Below are 17,188 nucleotides of genomic sequence, written 5' to 3'. Positions count from 1 at the left end.
AATAAACATTTTCATAAATATATTATGTCTATCTGTTATTGTGTGCGTGTTTTCTTTATTTTCTTCAAACATAATAAATATAAATCCCTTACACTTATAATTACCCTAAGGTAAACTGAAGGCTGTCAAGTGAATGTAATGTAACACATGTAATCTTAATATCTAGGTAGATATACTCCCCCAACCTACCAATGTTTACACCAAACAATCAAACAAAAAGTCAAGTCCCGGGCAACAATATCTCTGAAAAGTATCAATTTAATAAATGCCCCAGTAGATATGCAATGAGGGCGGACTTTCCCACCGAGAGGTGGGAATGACAAGAATCAGCAGAACAGTGGGTGTTCTGTCACTGAGATTGACTCACGCATACACAAACCTCCCTGAGACCTCTATATATACTGTACGTATCAGCAAACTTACGAGTGTTCTGCAAAGACTACAGTACAACTTGAAACGATACAACGATTACTGCGTCATATTTGGTCAAACAAGGTAGGCAAAAGTTACAGTTTTCTCTCACTTTGGTCTGTTTTTAGATTAACACATCAGCAAATGCTTTAAACTAGATAGAGATAAATACATTAACAGAACAATGCAATTAAATGGCAAATGTGAAATGATGTGTTAGGGCATGCTTGCGTAGCCTGGTTTACACACCAAATGGAGATGCAACAAACTCTAATTACTTTTACATACTGAAATACTACTAACATTATTTAAACGGAAAATACTCAAGGCTGCTAAAAAATGGTTATTTTTTAGATGCGCCAGGGAGAAATTAGGAGGTTGTATTTTTAATGATAGATTGCTTTCAGTCATATATATTTTTTTTTTATATGACCCCTTTTCCTTTTTATAAGACATTACGTGAGGAAACTTCTCTATAGGGATATTAGGCTATAGGCTACAATTTGTCTCAGTAACAAAGTTACAGTTCAAGTGTAACTATTTGGATGGACTTCACCCTAAGTTTATAAAATAGAATGAGGCCCAACTATACTGACGTGTAAATGAAGAGGAAAAGAGCATGAGACCAGTGTTTTTACTAATTCATTTTGTGAATTAACTTTCAACTGGTTGGGATGGAATGAGGACCATCAGTGCCAGAGGCTGAGTGTTTGCCTTCCCTGCAGATGGGTGCGAATGATCAGAGTCAGTGAAATAGTGATACAGTGTCAGTATATGTTCTATTTACACACACACCTCCCTGTCCCCGATAGACTAGGCTAGGGTCATCTAGGGTCATCTGCACAGTTTGACTAAATATGTCTCGATTTTACATTGATATGAAATTGGAAAATTATTGGAAAACAATCATAATAAGATAATTGATGAAATATAATACAAATTATAATTGCTTGTTGCAAAAAGCATTTTCCACATTTGATTTAAGGGCAGATATGGCCTTGGTCATGGCCTCAGTGGACCCATACACTGACAACTGGAATGAGACGGACGAAAACAACTTGTGGCCAAGAAATGGGACTGAGAAGGACGACAAGTATGAGCTGAGGAAGTCCCTAAACATCATGTCCCTTGTCGTCTTTTCCCTGGCGTTTGTCTTGGGTGTTCTGGGTAATGGTGTGGTGATCTGGGTGACTGGATTCAAAATGAAGAAGACTGTGAATACCGTGTGGTACCTGAACCTGGCCGTGGCTGACTTCATATTCACAGCGTTTCTGCCTCTAGTTGTGGCCTCCACGGCCATGGATTACCACTGGCCCTTTGGCAGGTTCATGTGCAAAGTCAAAGCCACCCTGTGCACACTGAACCAGTTCAGCAGCGTTTACATCCTCGTAGTGATCAGTGTGGACCGCTGCATTTCTGTGGTGAAGCCGATCTGGGCACAAAACCATCGAAGCGTGCAAAGAGCGTCGGCAGTGAGCCTTGTCGTCTGGCTCCTGGCCCTGGTGCTCAGTTCACCCCACTTTGTGTTCGTGGACGCCCCTCCTGGTGTCAAGGACAGCCCCATCTTCTGTAGCTTTGATTTTGCCCTCCCGGAAGTGATGGCATTGATGATAATCCGGGTCATACTTGGCTTTGTTGTGCCATTTGCCATCATCGTGTCCTGCTATGCCGTCATCATTCATCGACTCAGGAAGAGCCGCTCAATGTCGGGACGAACTGGACGACCCTTCAGAATAATTGCGGCTGTTATCACTGCCTTTTTTGTGTGCTGGGCGCCATTTCAAATCATGATTTTCATTCAGCTGATTAATTATATGATGCAAGAATTCAGTCAAACTCTTCAACATGTCACCATGATTGGGTTTCCGATGACCCTCAGCCTGGCCTACCTTAACAGCTGCCTGAACCCCTTGCTGTATGTCTTCATGGGTCAGGATTTCAAGGACGAGGTGCGCAAGTCCATCCTGAAGGTGCTGGAGACAGCGTTCACAGAGGAAGTGTCTCGCACCAACACGTACACCAACTCAATGATAACCAGCCGCAGTAAGGAAAAGTCATTTTTATGAGTTATTGCGTAGGACCTTATCAGGGACATGTGAAGTCTGTGTCACTTCTCAAGAACAACCACTATGGCCCAACGAAAGCATCAGACTACAAACACCCATTTCCCATTCAGCTTGTCATACCCTTCTGTGGACTGTATTTCATCTGTCGCAACCAACCACACTCTCAACATCCGTAATTCCACAACCACAACCACAATCACCCCCCCCCCCCTCCCCCTCACTGAGCGGTCCATGACATACGTACGTTCATTCCTCGGTCCGTTCAGACTATTTGTTTGTTGGGAAATAAAATCGATGAACCACTAATTAAAAGTCTGTGAATATAATTAAATAAACATTTTCATAAATATATTATGTCCATCTGTTAGTGTGTGTGTTTTCTTTATTTTCTTCAAACATAATAAATATAAAGCCCTTACACTTATAATTACCCTACGGTGAACTGAAGGCTGTCAAGTGAATGTAATGTAACACATGTAATCTTAATATCTAGGTAGATATACCTCCCCAACCTACCAATGTCAACACCAAACAAGCAAACAAAAAGTCAAGTCCCAGGCAACAATATCTCAGAAAAGGATCAATTTAATAAATGCCCCAGTAGATATGCAACGAGGGCGGACTTTCCCAGCGATAGGTGGGAATGACAAGAATCAGCAGAACAGTGGGTGTTCTGTCACAGAGATTGACGTCCCACATATATAGTAAAACCTCCCTGAGACCTCTATATATATCAGCAAACTTGCGAGGTTGTTGTTCTGCAAAGACTACAGTACAACTTGAAACGATACAACGATTACTGCGTCATATTTGGTCAAACAAGGTAGGCAAAAGTTACAGGTTTCTTCCACTTTGGTCTGTATTTAGGTTAACACATCAGCAAATGCTTAAAACTAGGCTAGATAGAAAAAATAAATTAACAGAACAATGCAATTCAATGGCAAATGTAAAATGATGTGTTGAAGCATGCTTACGTGGCCTGTTTAACACACCAAATGGAGACGGAACAAGCGCATACCACTCTTACATACTAACATAAATTAAATGGAAATGACTTACAGCTGCTAAAAGTTATTTTTTAGATGCGCCAGGGAGATATTAGGAGGGAGTATTTTAAATAATAGATTGCTTTCAGTTATATTTAATTTAATTTTATATGACCACTTTACCTTTTTACAAGTCATTACGTGAGGAGACATGACATGTGAAAGAAGCCTGTCTGATGCTTTGATCCAAGGTCAGGTTTGCAGATAATCAGGAAAACTCGGGAAAGTGTCCAACGGTAGAAGTAGGTTTATTTCAGCGTCACAGGGCAATCCACTCGCATGTTACACGAGAGGATTCTTTCAACATACTAACAGCAGGGTCAAGTCTTTTATACACAGGTATATGGGATGTGGGAGGGAATGGGTGTGTCTGGAGGTACAGTCCTGCTCACCATTATTGGCACCCCTAGTGAATATGAGCAAACAGGGTATGAAAAAATATGTCTGTGCTGTTTATCCTCTTGGTGTTTCACTCAAAATATTCACAAAAATCTTACCTTTACATTGAAGTTAAATTATTGTAAGAGAAAACCACGGTTGAGATTAAATAAATATTTTGTACAAAAACATGTGTGCCACTATTATTGGCACCTCTAGAAAAATCTTATAATTGAAATCTAACTGAAGTATATTTCCATGCATGTTTTACATTTTTAAGTTCACCCGTTTAATTATGAACTCTTAAGAGGTTAACCATGACTTCCTGTTCCACTGATGTACAAATATGAGATGACACAGGCCAAATTCCATTAGTCATTCATCACAATGGGAAAGACCCAAGAACACAGTGACGATGTGCAATGAAAAGTTGTTGAGCTGCACAAATCAAGAAATGGACACAAGAAAATCTCGTACCAGTTGATAATACCCATTTCCACTATCATGGAAATAATAAAGACGTTTAAAGCGTCAGGTGATGTTAAGAATCAGCCTGAAAGACAACGTGTGTGTACATTGACCCCACGCACCGTGAGGAGGATGGTTCAACTGGCAAAATAATCTCCAAGGATCACAGCTGGAGAATTGCAGACATTAGTTGAGTCTTGGGGTTAGAAAGTCTCCAAAACTACCATCAGATGCCACCTACATCACCACAGGTCGTTTTGGAGGGTTGCCAGAAAAAAGCCTCTGCTGTCAATCAACAACAAACTAGAGTGCCTACAGTTTGCCAAATGGAAGTCAGACTTTCAATGGGACTGATTTAAATGGTCAGATGAGACCAAAATAAAGCTTTTTGGCAAAAACAACAAAGGTGGGTTTGGCGTAGACAGAAAGATAGCCATACAGAAAAGCACCCCATACCTACTGTGAAGTATGGTGGCCGATCTTTGATGTTGTGGGGCTGTTTTTCTTCCAAAGGCCCTGGACATCTTGTTAGGATACATGGTATCATGGACTTGATCAAATACCAGCAGATATTAAATGAAAACCTAACAGCCCCCTCTAGTAAGCTTAAAATGGGCCATGGTTGGACCTTCCAGCAGGACAATGATCCGAAGCATACCTCAAAATCAACACAAAAATGGTTCACCGGCCGCAGAACAAAGGTTTTCCCATGGCCATCACAGTCCCCCGACCTAAACCCCAAAGAAAATCTGTGGGATGAGCTTAAGCCGAGTCTACAAGCGTTGACCTCAGAATCTGAAGGATCTGGAGAGATACTGTATGTAAGAATGGTGTCAGATCCCGTGCCATGTGTTCACCAACCTTATCACACATTATAGGAGAAGACTCAGAGCTGTTATTTTGGCAAAGGGAGGCTGCACAAAACATTTAATTAAGGGGTGCCAATACCTGTTGTAACCTAGGTTAACTATAATATTTTAGATTCTGTAAATATGAATAAATAGTAAACAATAGTCTAATAATAAGCATTTTGTATTGGACTGATTAGTATATATTTATAAGTACTTTAGGAATTTAGTATATTGTTTTAATGTAATGAATTGAATGAATTGTAATGAATTAAATGAAATGTAATGTTGGAGCGCCCTCTACAGGACGTAGCGCGTGCCTAATAGCTCGCGCAACTTTTATTTTGAAAGAAGGAAAAAAGACGTTGAAACTCAAAGAGAGAAATACGGTTTCAGAGGTTACGGTCACAACTTTTTAAACTTACAAGAAGTTAGCGTTTTGATGAAATAAGTATTGAGAAGAATCAGTTCAATGATATTTTGACGTTTAAATATTTTGTACAAGTTTATTGAAAGTGTACAGTTTAAGTTTTAATTTATGATTGATGTTGTGCTAACGGATCGCTAACGTGTAGCCTAGCCAGCTAGCTACAGCAAAATAGATCAGGATCTGCTGGATGTTTCTTTAAGGATTTTTGGTTTGAATACCGTACCTTGATCGAGACGAGGATTGTCCTTTTGGAGTAATCGTCACTGGATTTTGACTGACTAACTGACTGACTAAATACCGAACTGGAACGACAACTGGATGGCGAGCTTCCCACCGAACCAGACACAAGTGACAGTTTGTTAGCTTCGTAGCTGAAGACCAACGGAACCCATAAGACTTTACATGTTTTTAATTTAAGAAGAAACCCAATGAACTCTGATACTTTGAACATTGAACATTGAACATTGAACATTGATTGGATATTTGAATGTATTAATTGTAAATGAAATTATTTATTTATGCTCAATGCTAGTTACTTTAAATGTATAGCCTGTATATAGTAACGCGACCTATTATCCCGCGGGCCACCAAAAAATCAGCTTAACAAATATGTTTTTATCAATATAAATATGGTTTAATGAATCAACCTTACATATTTCAGAAGTGACAGGTGTGTAGAACATGCACGAAGTCTTGTTTGACTCTTAGCAGGAACATTTCTTAACGTATTTTCCGATTTGTTTTGTACAGTCGCGAAATGGAAACAAAGTTGGCGACGACCTATTATCCCGCATTGATTTAAAATGCCGTTGGAAATAAAGCTCAACAAGAAAAAGAATTTACACCGAACGTCGCGAAATCAAAATTCTACTATTTGTATCAGGCTGGTTTGTACATGCAGTATTACAACACTATCTTATACACTTCAATACGCTGTATATGTGCCATTTTTGCTACAAAGCTAATTTAAATACCCTTTTTGGGCAGGGACTTAAGTTTTCCGAAATCTGCGATCCTGGATGACACCGAAATCAATATTAAGTAACGTGTACCAGCGCTTGCGGGATAATAGGTCGGGCTACGATAATTGTGTTAGGTTATGTGAATTTAGGTTAAGGAGTAAGGTTAAGATTTGCGTGATCATTTAAATGAGATAAACCGTATTTATTAGATAAATAATATAAGAATATAATATATGATTAATCTAGATGATTAAATTATGTATTTATGTATTTATTGACTATTTATTAAATGCTAAACATAATTTATATTAAAAGATAACTACATTTAACTATTGTAAAGATTATAAAAAAGAGATAAGTAAGAAGCAAATATATTATAAAATAGAGATAAATAAGAAGCAAATAGGTTATAAAATAGAGATAAATAAGAAGCAAATAGAGTAAATAAGAACAACTAGGAATTCATAAAGAGTTTGAGGTTGATTTAAGGTTCTGATATTGAGTTATTTTGATGAATGTTTTTATTTTACATTTTCTAAATGTTGACAGATTTGAGCCTTGTATACAGTATGTGTAAATAATAATTTGTCACTAAAATCTAAAAATTATAAAACCCTGTTGTGGTGATTGACTGCGTACCTGAAAAGAACAAAGAATCTTCTGATGGCCCAGATCCCAGATAGTAAGTAAACAAGTGTTTCAACTATATTGTATGACCACAAGTGTTACACTGTGCACACATGTTTTGAAGAATAAATTAATTTTTTTTTAATATTTATTTAATGTCAAAAAAACACTTTTTCTCTCAATTATTTTACCTCAATGAAAAGGTAAGATTTTTATGAATATTTTGAGTGGAAGACCAAGAGGATAAACAGCAAAGACATATTTTTTCATAGCCTGTTTGTTCATATTCACTAGGAATGCCAATAATGGTGAGCAGGACTGTATGTATCAGTTTTGAGTGGATGATTGCTAATTAGGACCTGATTTAATCACAGTGAATGAATACCCTGATTAAATCCCATTGAATACAACAAGGTCAGGAGGCCAGTTTGATCTCGTGGAATACACGGATATCTAACAACTCCCCCCTATGATCATCGATCAATCTTACATCATGATCACACTAAAACCTAACAAAACCATAACAAACATAATCAGACATAGTGATCAAACAATCCAACATTGTTACAAAATGTCAACAAACATGTTTTCCCATAGTGTAGTGGTAAAAAGTTTTAAAACAGAACACATGTTCTTATAGTGTAGTGGTATCAATGTATGTTCCTATAGTGTAGTGGTATAAATATTAATGCACATTCAAAACCTGATAGTTGCATAAAGGCTCAAAAAATACATAATTATCTGAAATCTCTGTTGAGTGTGGACAAGGTTCCTGCGGCGTCCTTCGCAATCTTGTCCATAATTGAGGCTGCTTCTCTGACCTCATCTATCACCACGGTAATGCCATAGTTTAGAATGACGGCTGCAAAGAAGCGTTGGGCTGGGGTAGCAATCCGCACACCCAACATGAATGTTCTCCTTGGGCATGGGCATATGCGTGTGCAGGGGTGCAGGTGGTGGCTGTTGCATAAGGAGGAAGCGTTTGGGATGAGGGACATCACCTACAGCAGGGCTCTTCAATAGGCGGCCCGCGGGCCGAATCCGGTCCCCGAGCTGCTTTGGACTGTCCCCCGGTAGCCTCATTCAGTTCGTGACTAAAAATCTAAAAAAAAAAAAAAGTTCGTGACTATGGCTAATTGTACACTATCGCGTGCAGTAGCTAGGTGCTGGTATGGTGGCGGTATGCACCCGTTTAAGCCACGTAAAGAGGTACTGCCTGATTTGGCCAGACATACATTTTTGAGGGAAAACAAATTACCAATCAAATTTGCCCCTCTAAATTTACCGAGCTGTAGAGTGCGTCACTGTGACCGTTACCTTTGGCCTTCATCACTCTGACTCGTACCTTTCAAACTGCGCTTACCAGACAAAAATGTCTACTGCACGCGAGAGTGTACAATTAGACATAGTCACAAACTTTTTCTTTTTTGGCTAGTTAGATTAAATACAACAATTTCAGCTGGACTGAATATTGAGGTATCTGAGGCTATTTAGTTATAGACAGATATGCAAAATGCAGTATACTTTTGGCCACAGCAGATTAACTGCTTAACCCTGTTATTGTAAAAAGAGGTCAAATATTGGACTGTTACAGTGCTTGTTCTGTCAGTGATTATAGTTAATTTCAGTTTGAAACATTTTGCAACTCGAGAAATAAGTAAAAATGTGTCATAACTTGGCCTCCTGCTTACCCATGGAAGCCGCCACGTAGTTTACATTGACCGCCATGATACGCTTGCGCTGATTAGTCAATATGATAGCTGCAGCGACACGGAAACCAATAGAATACTGCTCATATCCTCCGGCCCCTGACTTTGCATCAGTTTCAAATACTGGCCCCAGCTCCGAACTAATTGAAGAGCCCTGACCTACAGGATCATGGTCGCCTCCACTCGATACGTCTTGGCGACGTTGTTCTCAAGTTGATGGTTGGTGTTGTCAAAAAATAAAAATAAAATCTAAATCTTGTAGTCAAGTTCATAATTAAGTCAGCATCTAAAATTCCCATCCAATCATCATATCATTGCTAAAAGTAATGATATGATTAAACAAAAGGCATGACTTAAATTATCCGTAATCATAAGTTTTTTCTTTGCGCCCCGCCAGAGGTGGTTGTTCTGGAGGTATGCTCTCTATGCAGTTGGTGAACAATTTGGTCTTACCCTTCACCATGACTGCAGTGTAGGAAGGTGACAGTGCTCTGTGTGTTTTTTTACACTTCAAATTCTTCCTGTCACATGGCTGTAGTTGTTGTCTCTCCACTGGCGGTATCTGCGCTTCTCCAGTGTTTGATGGACAGTCTTGACTCTCAACAATTATCAGGTTGTTAGGATTAAAGGCTTGGCCGTCCAAACCTCAGTTCTCTTCATAACTTCATCAGCTAAAGCTTCGCCTGCAGCTTCCACTGACTCTGGTTCTATGTGTGTTCCCACTTCATTAGGCACACACACATCACCTTTGTCAAGCCGCTGGCTTTCAGCCGCCGTAAGAGACCGTAAGGAGGGCAGACTTAGTTTCCCGGAATCGCAGACATAATGGTCTGTCTCTGATGATCCGTCAACTTCGCAAACCTTCTGAATATGTCTTCATCATCATTACTCTCCTCATCACTCTCTTTGTGATTGTTATGGCGAGCAGTATATCTGCCACGTTTCTGAGTGTTGCATTGTTTTGCCCAATGGCCATGTTTTCCACATTTATGACATGTATCATATGATCTGTCCCTGGGTGCATACTGTGATGTGTATTGTTGATGTTGTCTAGGCTTTTGTGCATTTAAAAGTCTCAACATGCACTCCTGTTCCAAATTCGAATCCCAGGTGTTGACACATCTGAGTTTGTCGCCGACATCCCGCTCCACCCTTCTTGCCACATTGATGAGCATTTCCAGAGTAAACGTGGTGTCCTCCCATGTAGGTGTGGTCAGCTTGACAGCCTGTTTCACCTCTGGATTAAGACTGTGCAACAAATTAGCCTTGAGAGCACTATTGTGACTAGAGTTTTTCTTAATTTATTAAAGAATTAACTTTTAACTGGTTGGGATGGAATGAGGAACATTAGTGCCAGAGGCCGAGCTTGCCTTCCCTGCAGATGGGTGCGAATGATCAGAGTCAGTGAAATAGTGATACAGTGGGTGTTCTATTTACACACACACCTCCCTGTCCCCGATAGTCTAGGCTAGGGTCATCTGCACAGTTTGACTTAATATGTCTCGATTTTACATTGATATGAAATAGGACAATTATTGGAAAACAATCATAATTAGATAATTGATGAAATATAATACAAATTATAATTGCTTGTTGCAATAAGCATTTTCCACATTTGATTTAAGGGCAGATATGACCTTGGTCACAAACACAGTGCTGGGGTGTAATATGGGAGGTTGAGCTGTAAATAACTGTTTATTTGATCAGTTCTGTATCCTCAGGTTGTGATCCTCCATGCGGTTGCCTGATATGAAATTGGGGTCAGTAGGGATTTGTATAAGCTACTACTACAGACTCATTGAACCATCTGTACTTCAAGACATTTTATACATTGTAGTGGCATATAAACTACATGCACTTGAATTCAGAACTCCTCTTGAAGGTTAACAGAAGTGTACTGTGGGTGACCCAGTCAAGCCCCACAGGAGTTTCAAGAGACAGCAACCTGGGTAATTGCACTGAATAAAACCTGAGACATAACATGCTTTAGATAGGATTGGAGGGCTTCCAAGACTTACTCTGCACACCTCCTATGTGGTTTACTCATAAAATAGTTTTTTTTTTTTTTTTTTTAAATGCCCCTCACAAGCAGAAAATATGTTAGTTAATGCTGTGGAAAGAACAAATACAAGTTCATCAAATCAAAGACCCATTTAAATTGGATGTAACCGTGAAGTCGGCCCCAAAGTTTCACAAGCTACAGCAAAAAAATTAACTGATGTGCGATCTTTCCCTCTTTCTGGTGACATTGAACAGGTGCAGACTGTCAGTTTTGAAACTATTATGTATAGCCTCGTCTCTCAATAAAAGGTAGAGTCATGCTTTTTACAAATACATTCATTCATCTTTGTTTATTCAGGGAGAATTGAATGAGCACAGGGCTCTTTTACAGCAAAGCCCTGACTGAGACTACAGAATACAGAAGAACAATAAATAAACAAACCATAACAAAACAAAACACACAAAATAAATAAACAAACACATTAAAAGACTCAGAAATTAAGTATAAAAAAATAACATAAAGTAAAAAGAATACAATCAGATAATCATTTAAAACAACAGCATCCTTAGCATCTACAAGGCTCTTTTTGGCTGACAGACAAAAACTTTGAAACATGAAAAGGGCTGAAACAGAGAAACAAAATAAAGTGCACAGAAAATGGGAAAAACTTTTTATTTATCATACCTTCAGAGTTACATCATCCAGAGGTCCAGAAGCTTTTGACAAAAAAAAAACTACATCTGCACCTTTAAGATTAACTTATTAAGAAATTAACTATAACATATGTACTAAAAATATAATGAAGGCATGCCATAAAATAGTTTTCGTTTTTCTGCAATTGTGACAAAAACACGTGATCCCCTGGTTAATAGCCAATGATGTCCGAATATTAGTGTATACAGGTTTAAAGAGGTCAACACCTCTATTGTACATATTGTACAAAAAAAAGTGTGAGTCAAATGTGTCCTTTTGTTTTGTTTTGATTTGAACAAAGTCAATTTAAAAGGCTAAAGTGATTTTCATGTGTATAAAAATAAGATGGATAACTGCATATATCTGCATGACATGACATTATGCAAGTGAAATATCAGTGACTAAGTGACTCCACTTGTATGCTCCACCACTTGTATTTGAAAATGTGGCTGCGGCTGTATAGTCGCCCACAGGGCGAAAGTAAATATCAACCATTTTGTCATGCAGCTATCAGGGCTATTTTATCAAGCCCTTATGGTGCCTATAATGTGCCGTCTTCAGTAACGGTATAAGTGTAATATTGCTTTGAGACTGAATATTTTACCCTGAGAACAGAAATGCATTCTGCCTGGAAGATGTGGATTTGATGTCACGTATTAAACATAATTTTTTTATTTCCCATTCAGCTTGTCATACCCTTCTGTAGACTGTATTTCATCAGTTGCAAGTTGCAACCAACCACACTCTCAACATCCGTAATATCACAACCACATTTCCTCAGTCAAGTCCCGGGCAACAATATCTCAGAAAAGGATCAATTCAATAAATGCCCCAGTAGATATGCAACGAGGGCGGACTTTCACAGCGATAGGTGGGAATGACAAGAATCAGCAGAACAGTGGGTGTTCCGTCACTGTGATTGACGTCACGCATATAGAGTAAAACCTCCCTGAGACCTCTATATATATCAGCAAACTTGCGAGTGTTCTGCAAAGACTACAGTACAACTTGAAACGATACAACGATTACTGCGTGATATTTGGTCAAACAAGGTAGGCAAAAGTTACAGTTTTTTCTGACTTTGGTCTGTTTTTAGGTTAACACATCAGCAGGGGCGTTTCTAGGATTCCAAGAAAGGGGGGCTTAACCCCAAGGGGTGGGCCCATTTGGGGCCGCGGATATCCATTGTTTCAGTTCATAGATTTGTTCAATCAGAAAGTGTGTGATTTTGCTCTGTAGTTTTGCCTGCACTCAGTACATGATAGACACAGAATGTCAGGGTCATAGTGAAATTTGAAACACAAATGTGAACTTTTCTAATCTTTTAACTTTTTTTACTAACATTTTTAAAGAGAAAGAGATAATTGTCCTGCTTGTTCAGGAAAGACGGATAAATTAGCTTTCATATCTGCACCCAGAGGGGGGAAAAAACGAAAGTTTCAACTCTTTACTTGTTTTATTATGAGCAGAAGGAAATACGATTCAGATCAACATTTACATCTATTTGGTTGTGCGTGTGTGGTTTTTGCATACCAGTGATATTTCATGCTCATTTGGACACTATGGATGGAGATGGACCTGACAGTGTCAACTCTTGAGTTGTTGACTTGTTTTATTATGAGCTGAAGGAAATATGATTCAGATCAACATTAACATCTATTTGGTTGTGCATGTAGTTTTTGCATACCAGTGATATTTTATGCTCATTTGGACACTATGGATAGAGAATGGACCTGACAGTGTCAACTCTTGAGTTGTTTACTTGTTTTATTATGAGCAGAAGGAAATATGATTCAGATCAACATTAACATCTATTTGGTTGTGCATGTAGTTTTTGCATACCAGTGATATTTTATGCTCATTTGGACACTATGGATAGAGAATGGACCTGACAGTGTCAACTCTTGAGTTGTTTACTTGTTTTATTATGAGCAGAAGGAAATATGATTCAGATCAACATTAACATCTATTTGGTTGTGCGTGTAGTTTTTGCATACCAGTGATATTTTATGCTCATTTGGACATTATGGATGGAGAATGGACCTGACAGTGTCAACTTCTGAGTTGTTTACTTGTTTTGTTATGAGCAGAAGGGAATAAGATTTTGATCAACATGTATGTCTATTTTGTAGTCCGGGTTGATATTTTATGGATATTTGGACACTATCACTGTAAAGATGAACTAGTTTAATGTAAAATATACCATTCAATGGGGGAAAAAACAGACATAACAAAAACAAAAAAACACATTTCAAATACATCTTATTTATCAACTGATAAATATTGTATGATGGGCTGAAAGGGAAGGCAACCAATGCATTCATTATAATAAAGTCAAACAAGGATTCACTAGCATTAACTGATTATACAACAACTTTCTATAAGGACTTATATAATTGTTTTGAAATACTACAGAGATATCGATAGTTATTTCTTGTATTTCAAATTCGCTCTTTCACACTCTTGCTCACTGGAGACAGTTTAACAAAATAGCCAGCTAGCTAGCTAGCTTAGTGTAAACATAGCCCACTACAATATTCCCTTTCATTTACCTCAAATAAACCCCGGGGATCTTGCGGAGGCTGCTGCACTGGCTTTCCCACTCTGCCAAGAAACGTCTGTGATACGACAGCCAGGATTACAGCCAAGAAGTTTAGCTCAAAGTAAATGAGGCAAGGAGTGAAATTGTAAGTACAGGTAGTTACAGAATGTTGTTATCTGTAGTTGTTAACGATTGTTACTCGCTTCTTACATTTAGGTTTACTTGAGGTAAATGAAAGGGAATATTGTAGTGGGCTATGTTTACACTAAGCTATCTAGCTAGCTGGCTATTTTGTTAAACTGTCTCCAGTGAGCAAGAGTGTGAAAGAGCGAATTTGAAATACAAGAAATAACTATCGATATCTCTCTAGTATTTCGAAACAATTATATAAGTCCCTATAGAAAGTTGTTGTATAATCAGTTAATGCTAGTGAATCCTTGTTTGACTTGATTATAATGAATGCATTGGTTGCCTTCCCTTTCAGCCCATCATACAATATTTATCAGTTGATAAATAAGATGTATTTGAAATGTGTTTTTTTGTTTTTGTTATGTCTGTTTTTCCCCCCATTGAATGGTATATTTGACATTAAACTAGTTCATCTTTACAGTGATAGTGTCCAAATGAGCATAAAATATCAACACGGACTACAAAATAGACATAAATGTTGATCAAAATCTTATTCCCTTCTGCTCATAATAAAATAAGTAAACAACTCAGAAGTTGACACTGTCAGGTCCATTCTCCATCCATAGTGTCCAAATGAGCATAAAATATCACTGGTATGCAAAAACTACACGCACAACCAAATAGATGTTAATGTTGATCTGAATCATATTTCCTTCTGCTCATAATAAAACAAGTAAACAACTCAAGAGTTGACACTGTCAGGTCCATTCTCCATCCATAGTGTCCAAAATAGCATAAAATATCACTGGTATGCAAAAACTACACACGCACAACCAAATAGATGTAAATGTTGATCTGAATCGTATTTCCTTCTGCTCATAATAAAACAAGTAAAGAGTTGAAACTTTCGTTTTTTCCCCCCTCTGGGAGCAGATATGAAAGCTAATTTATCCGTCTTTCTTGAACAAGCAGGACAATTATGTCTTTCTCTTTAAAAAATTTTAGTAAAAAAAGTTAAAAGATTAGAAAAGTTCACATTTGTGTTTCAAATTTCACTATGACCCTGACATTCTGTGTCTATCATGTACTGAATGCAGGCAAAACTACAGAGCTAAATCACACACTTTCTGATTGAACAAATCTATGAACTGAAACAATGGATATCCGCGGCTCCAAATGGGCCCACCCCTTGGGGCTAAGCCCCCCTTTCTTGGAATCCTAGAAACGCCCCTGTTTGATTGTAATTTGAAGGGGGAGAAAACATACAAACCAGAACGCACGCACATATGTATCATATCATGTAAGAGTTATAAATAACTTGTCCATGTGAGAAACAATAGTTTAATTTAATGTCATCACTCAAAAAAAAAAAGCCAATGCCAAAAACATTGGGGGGGCTGAAGAACATTTTAGGGTGGCTTCAGCCCCCCCAAAACATGCCTAACGACGCCCCTGCACATCAGCAAATGCTTTAAACTAGATGGAGATAAATTAATTAACAGAACAATGCAATTAAATGGCAAATGTGAAATGATGTGTTAGGGCATGCTTACGTAGCCTGGTTTACACACCAAATGGAGATGCAACAAACTCTAATTACTTTTACATACTGAAATACTACTTACATCATCTTAACGGAAATGACTTCAGGCTGCAAAAAACAGGTTATTTTTTAGATGCGCCAGGGAGAAAATAGGAGGTTGTATTTTTAATGATAGATTGCTTTCAGTCATATTTCAATTATTTTGATATGACCACTTTACCTTTTTTTAAGACATTATGTGAGGAAACTTGTCTATAGGGATATTAGGCTATAGGCTACAATTTTATCTCAGTAACAAAGTTACAGTTCAAGTGTAACCATTTGGATGGACGTCACCCCAAGTTTATAAAATAGAATGAGGCCCAACTATACTGACGTGTAAATGAAGAGGAAAAGAGCATGAGACCAGTGTTTTTCCTAATTCATTTCCTGAATTAACTTTCAACTGGTTGGGATGGAATGAGGAACATCAGTGCCAGAGGCCGAGCTTGCCTTCCCTGCAGATGGGTGTGAATGATCAGAGTCAGTAGCCCCTTATACACGTGCGTCAATGTAAAGCTGTTACATCGCGTCTACCACGATAGAAACTAGCGAACGTGTTACAATTGCCTCATGTATAAGGGGTCTAGATGTGAACTGTTCGTTTTTCCGCCGATCGTCTGAAGCTTTCGAGAGAGGTGGTTTACCACGATCGTTCGGCTTAGAAAAGGGCGTGTCAAATCAGGCCGATGTGTCATGGGGGTGGCGGTGCGTGACTGGGGGGAGACGGTGAAAGGAGGCTAGAAAGTTAGAGGCTAGAAAGTTCACTCCATCATCTCTTTGAAATTCCTTATTCCACGAGTGGTAGGCTACAATGACTGGCTGTTTTAAAATATAACTAATAGCCTAACGAAACAAAATAACCCAGGAAGTTTCATCTTCGAGACGTTAAGGCTTCTTCCAATACTGACAGCTGACTCATAGCTTGCAGGTTTGCGGGAGACGCGACATTTGAAGGATGTCACTTAATTTAAACCTTTTTTGCTTCCGTTAGTGTGTGTGTGTGTGTGTGTGTGTGTGTGTGTGTGTGTGTGTGTGTGTGTGTGTGATAGAGACAGAGAGGACTCAGTAAAACATCGGAAAACACTGTGTCTCGTAAGCCTTAAGCTATCAATCACCCCCACAATGAAATATGCCATTACAGTCGCGACAAACTTCTTGGCATTGTGGTGCGCCCAAAACGCAGGTTATAAACGTAGCCATCCTAATGTAACCAAAATATACCTCTGCTGATATGCCTAACCTTCGTTCTATTTAGAATTTGTCTTAGCACTATGCAGGAATAAAATAGCATC

The 17,188-nt window shown here is 38.5% G+C and overlaps 1 protein-coding gene across 1 annotated transcript; it reads left to right on the top strand.

Annotated features, from left to right (window-relative positions):
- Positions 1-1,403: 1,403 nt before the first annotated feature.
- On the top strand, positions 1,404-2,477 carry LOC308380705 (fMet-Leu-Phe receptor-like; the record flags this gene model as incomplete). Its single annotated transcript, XM_080858110.1, has 1 exon — positions 1,404-2,477. One exon carries the CDS (start codon positions 1,404-1,406, stop codon positions 2,475-2,477), a length of 1,074 nt encoding a protein of 357 aa, XP_080714236.1.
- Positions 2,478-17,188: the final 14,711 nt, after the last annotated feature.

The sequence above is a fragment of the Sprattus sprattus genome (assembly GCF_963457725.1).
Source record: "Sprattus sprattus genome assembly, chromosome: 19".
NCBI lineage: Eukaryota > Metazoa > Chordata > Actinopteri > Clupeiformes > Clupeidae > Sprattus > Sprattus sprattus.
Note: the sequence above shows the minus strand (reverse complement) of the source record. Positions and strands in the feature narration are given on the sequence as shown.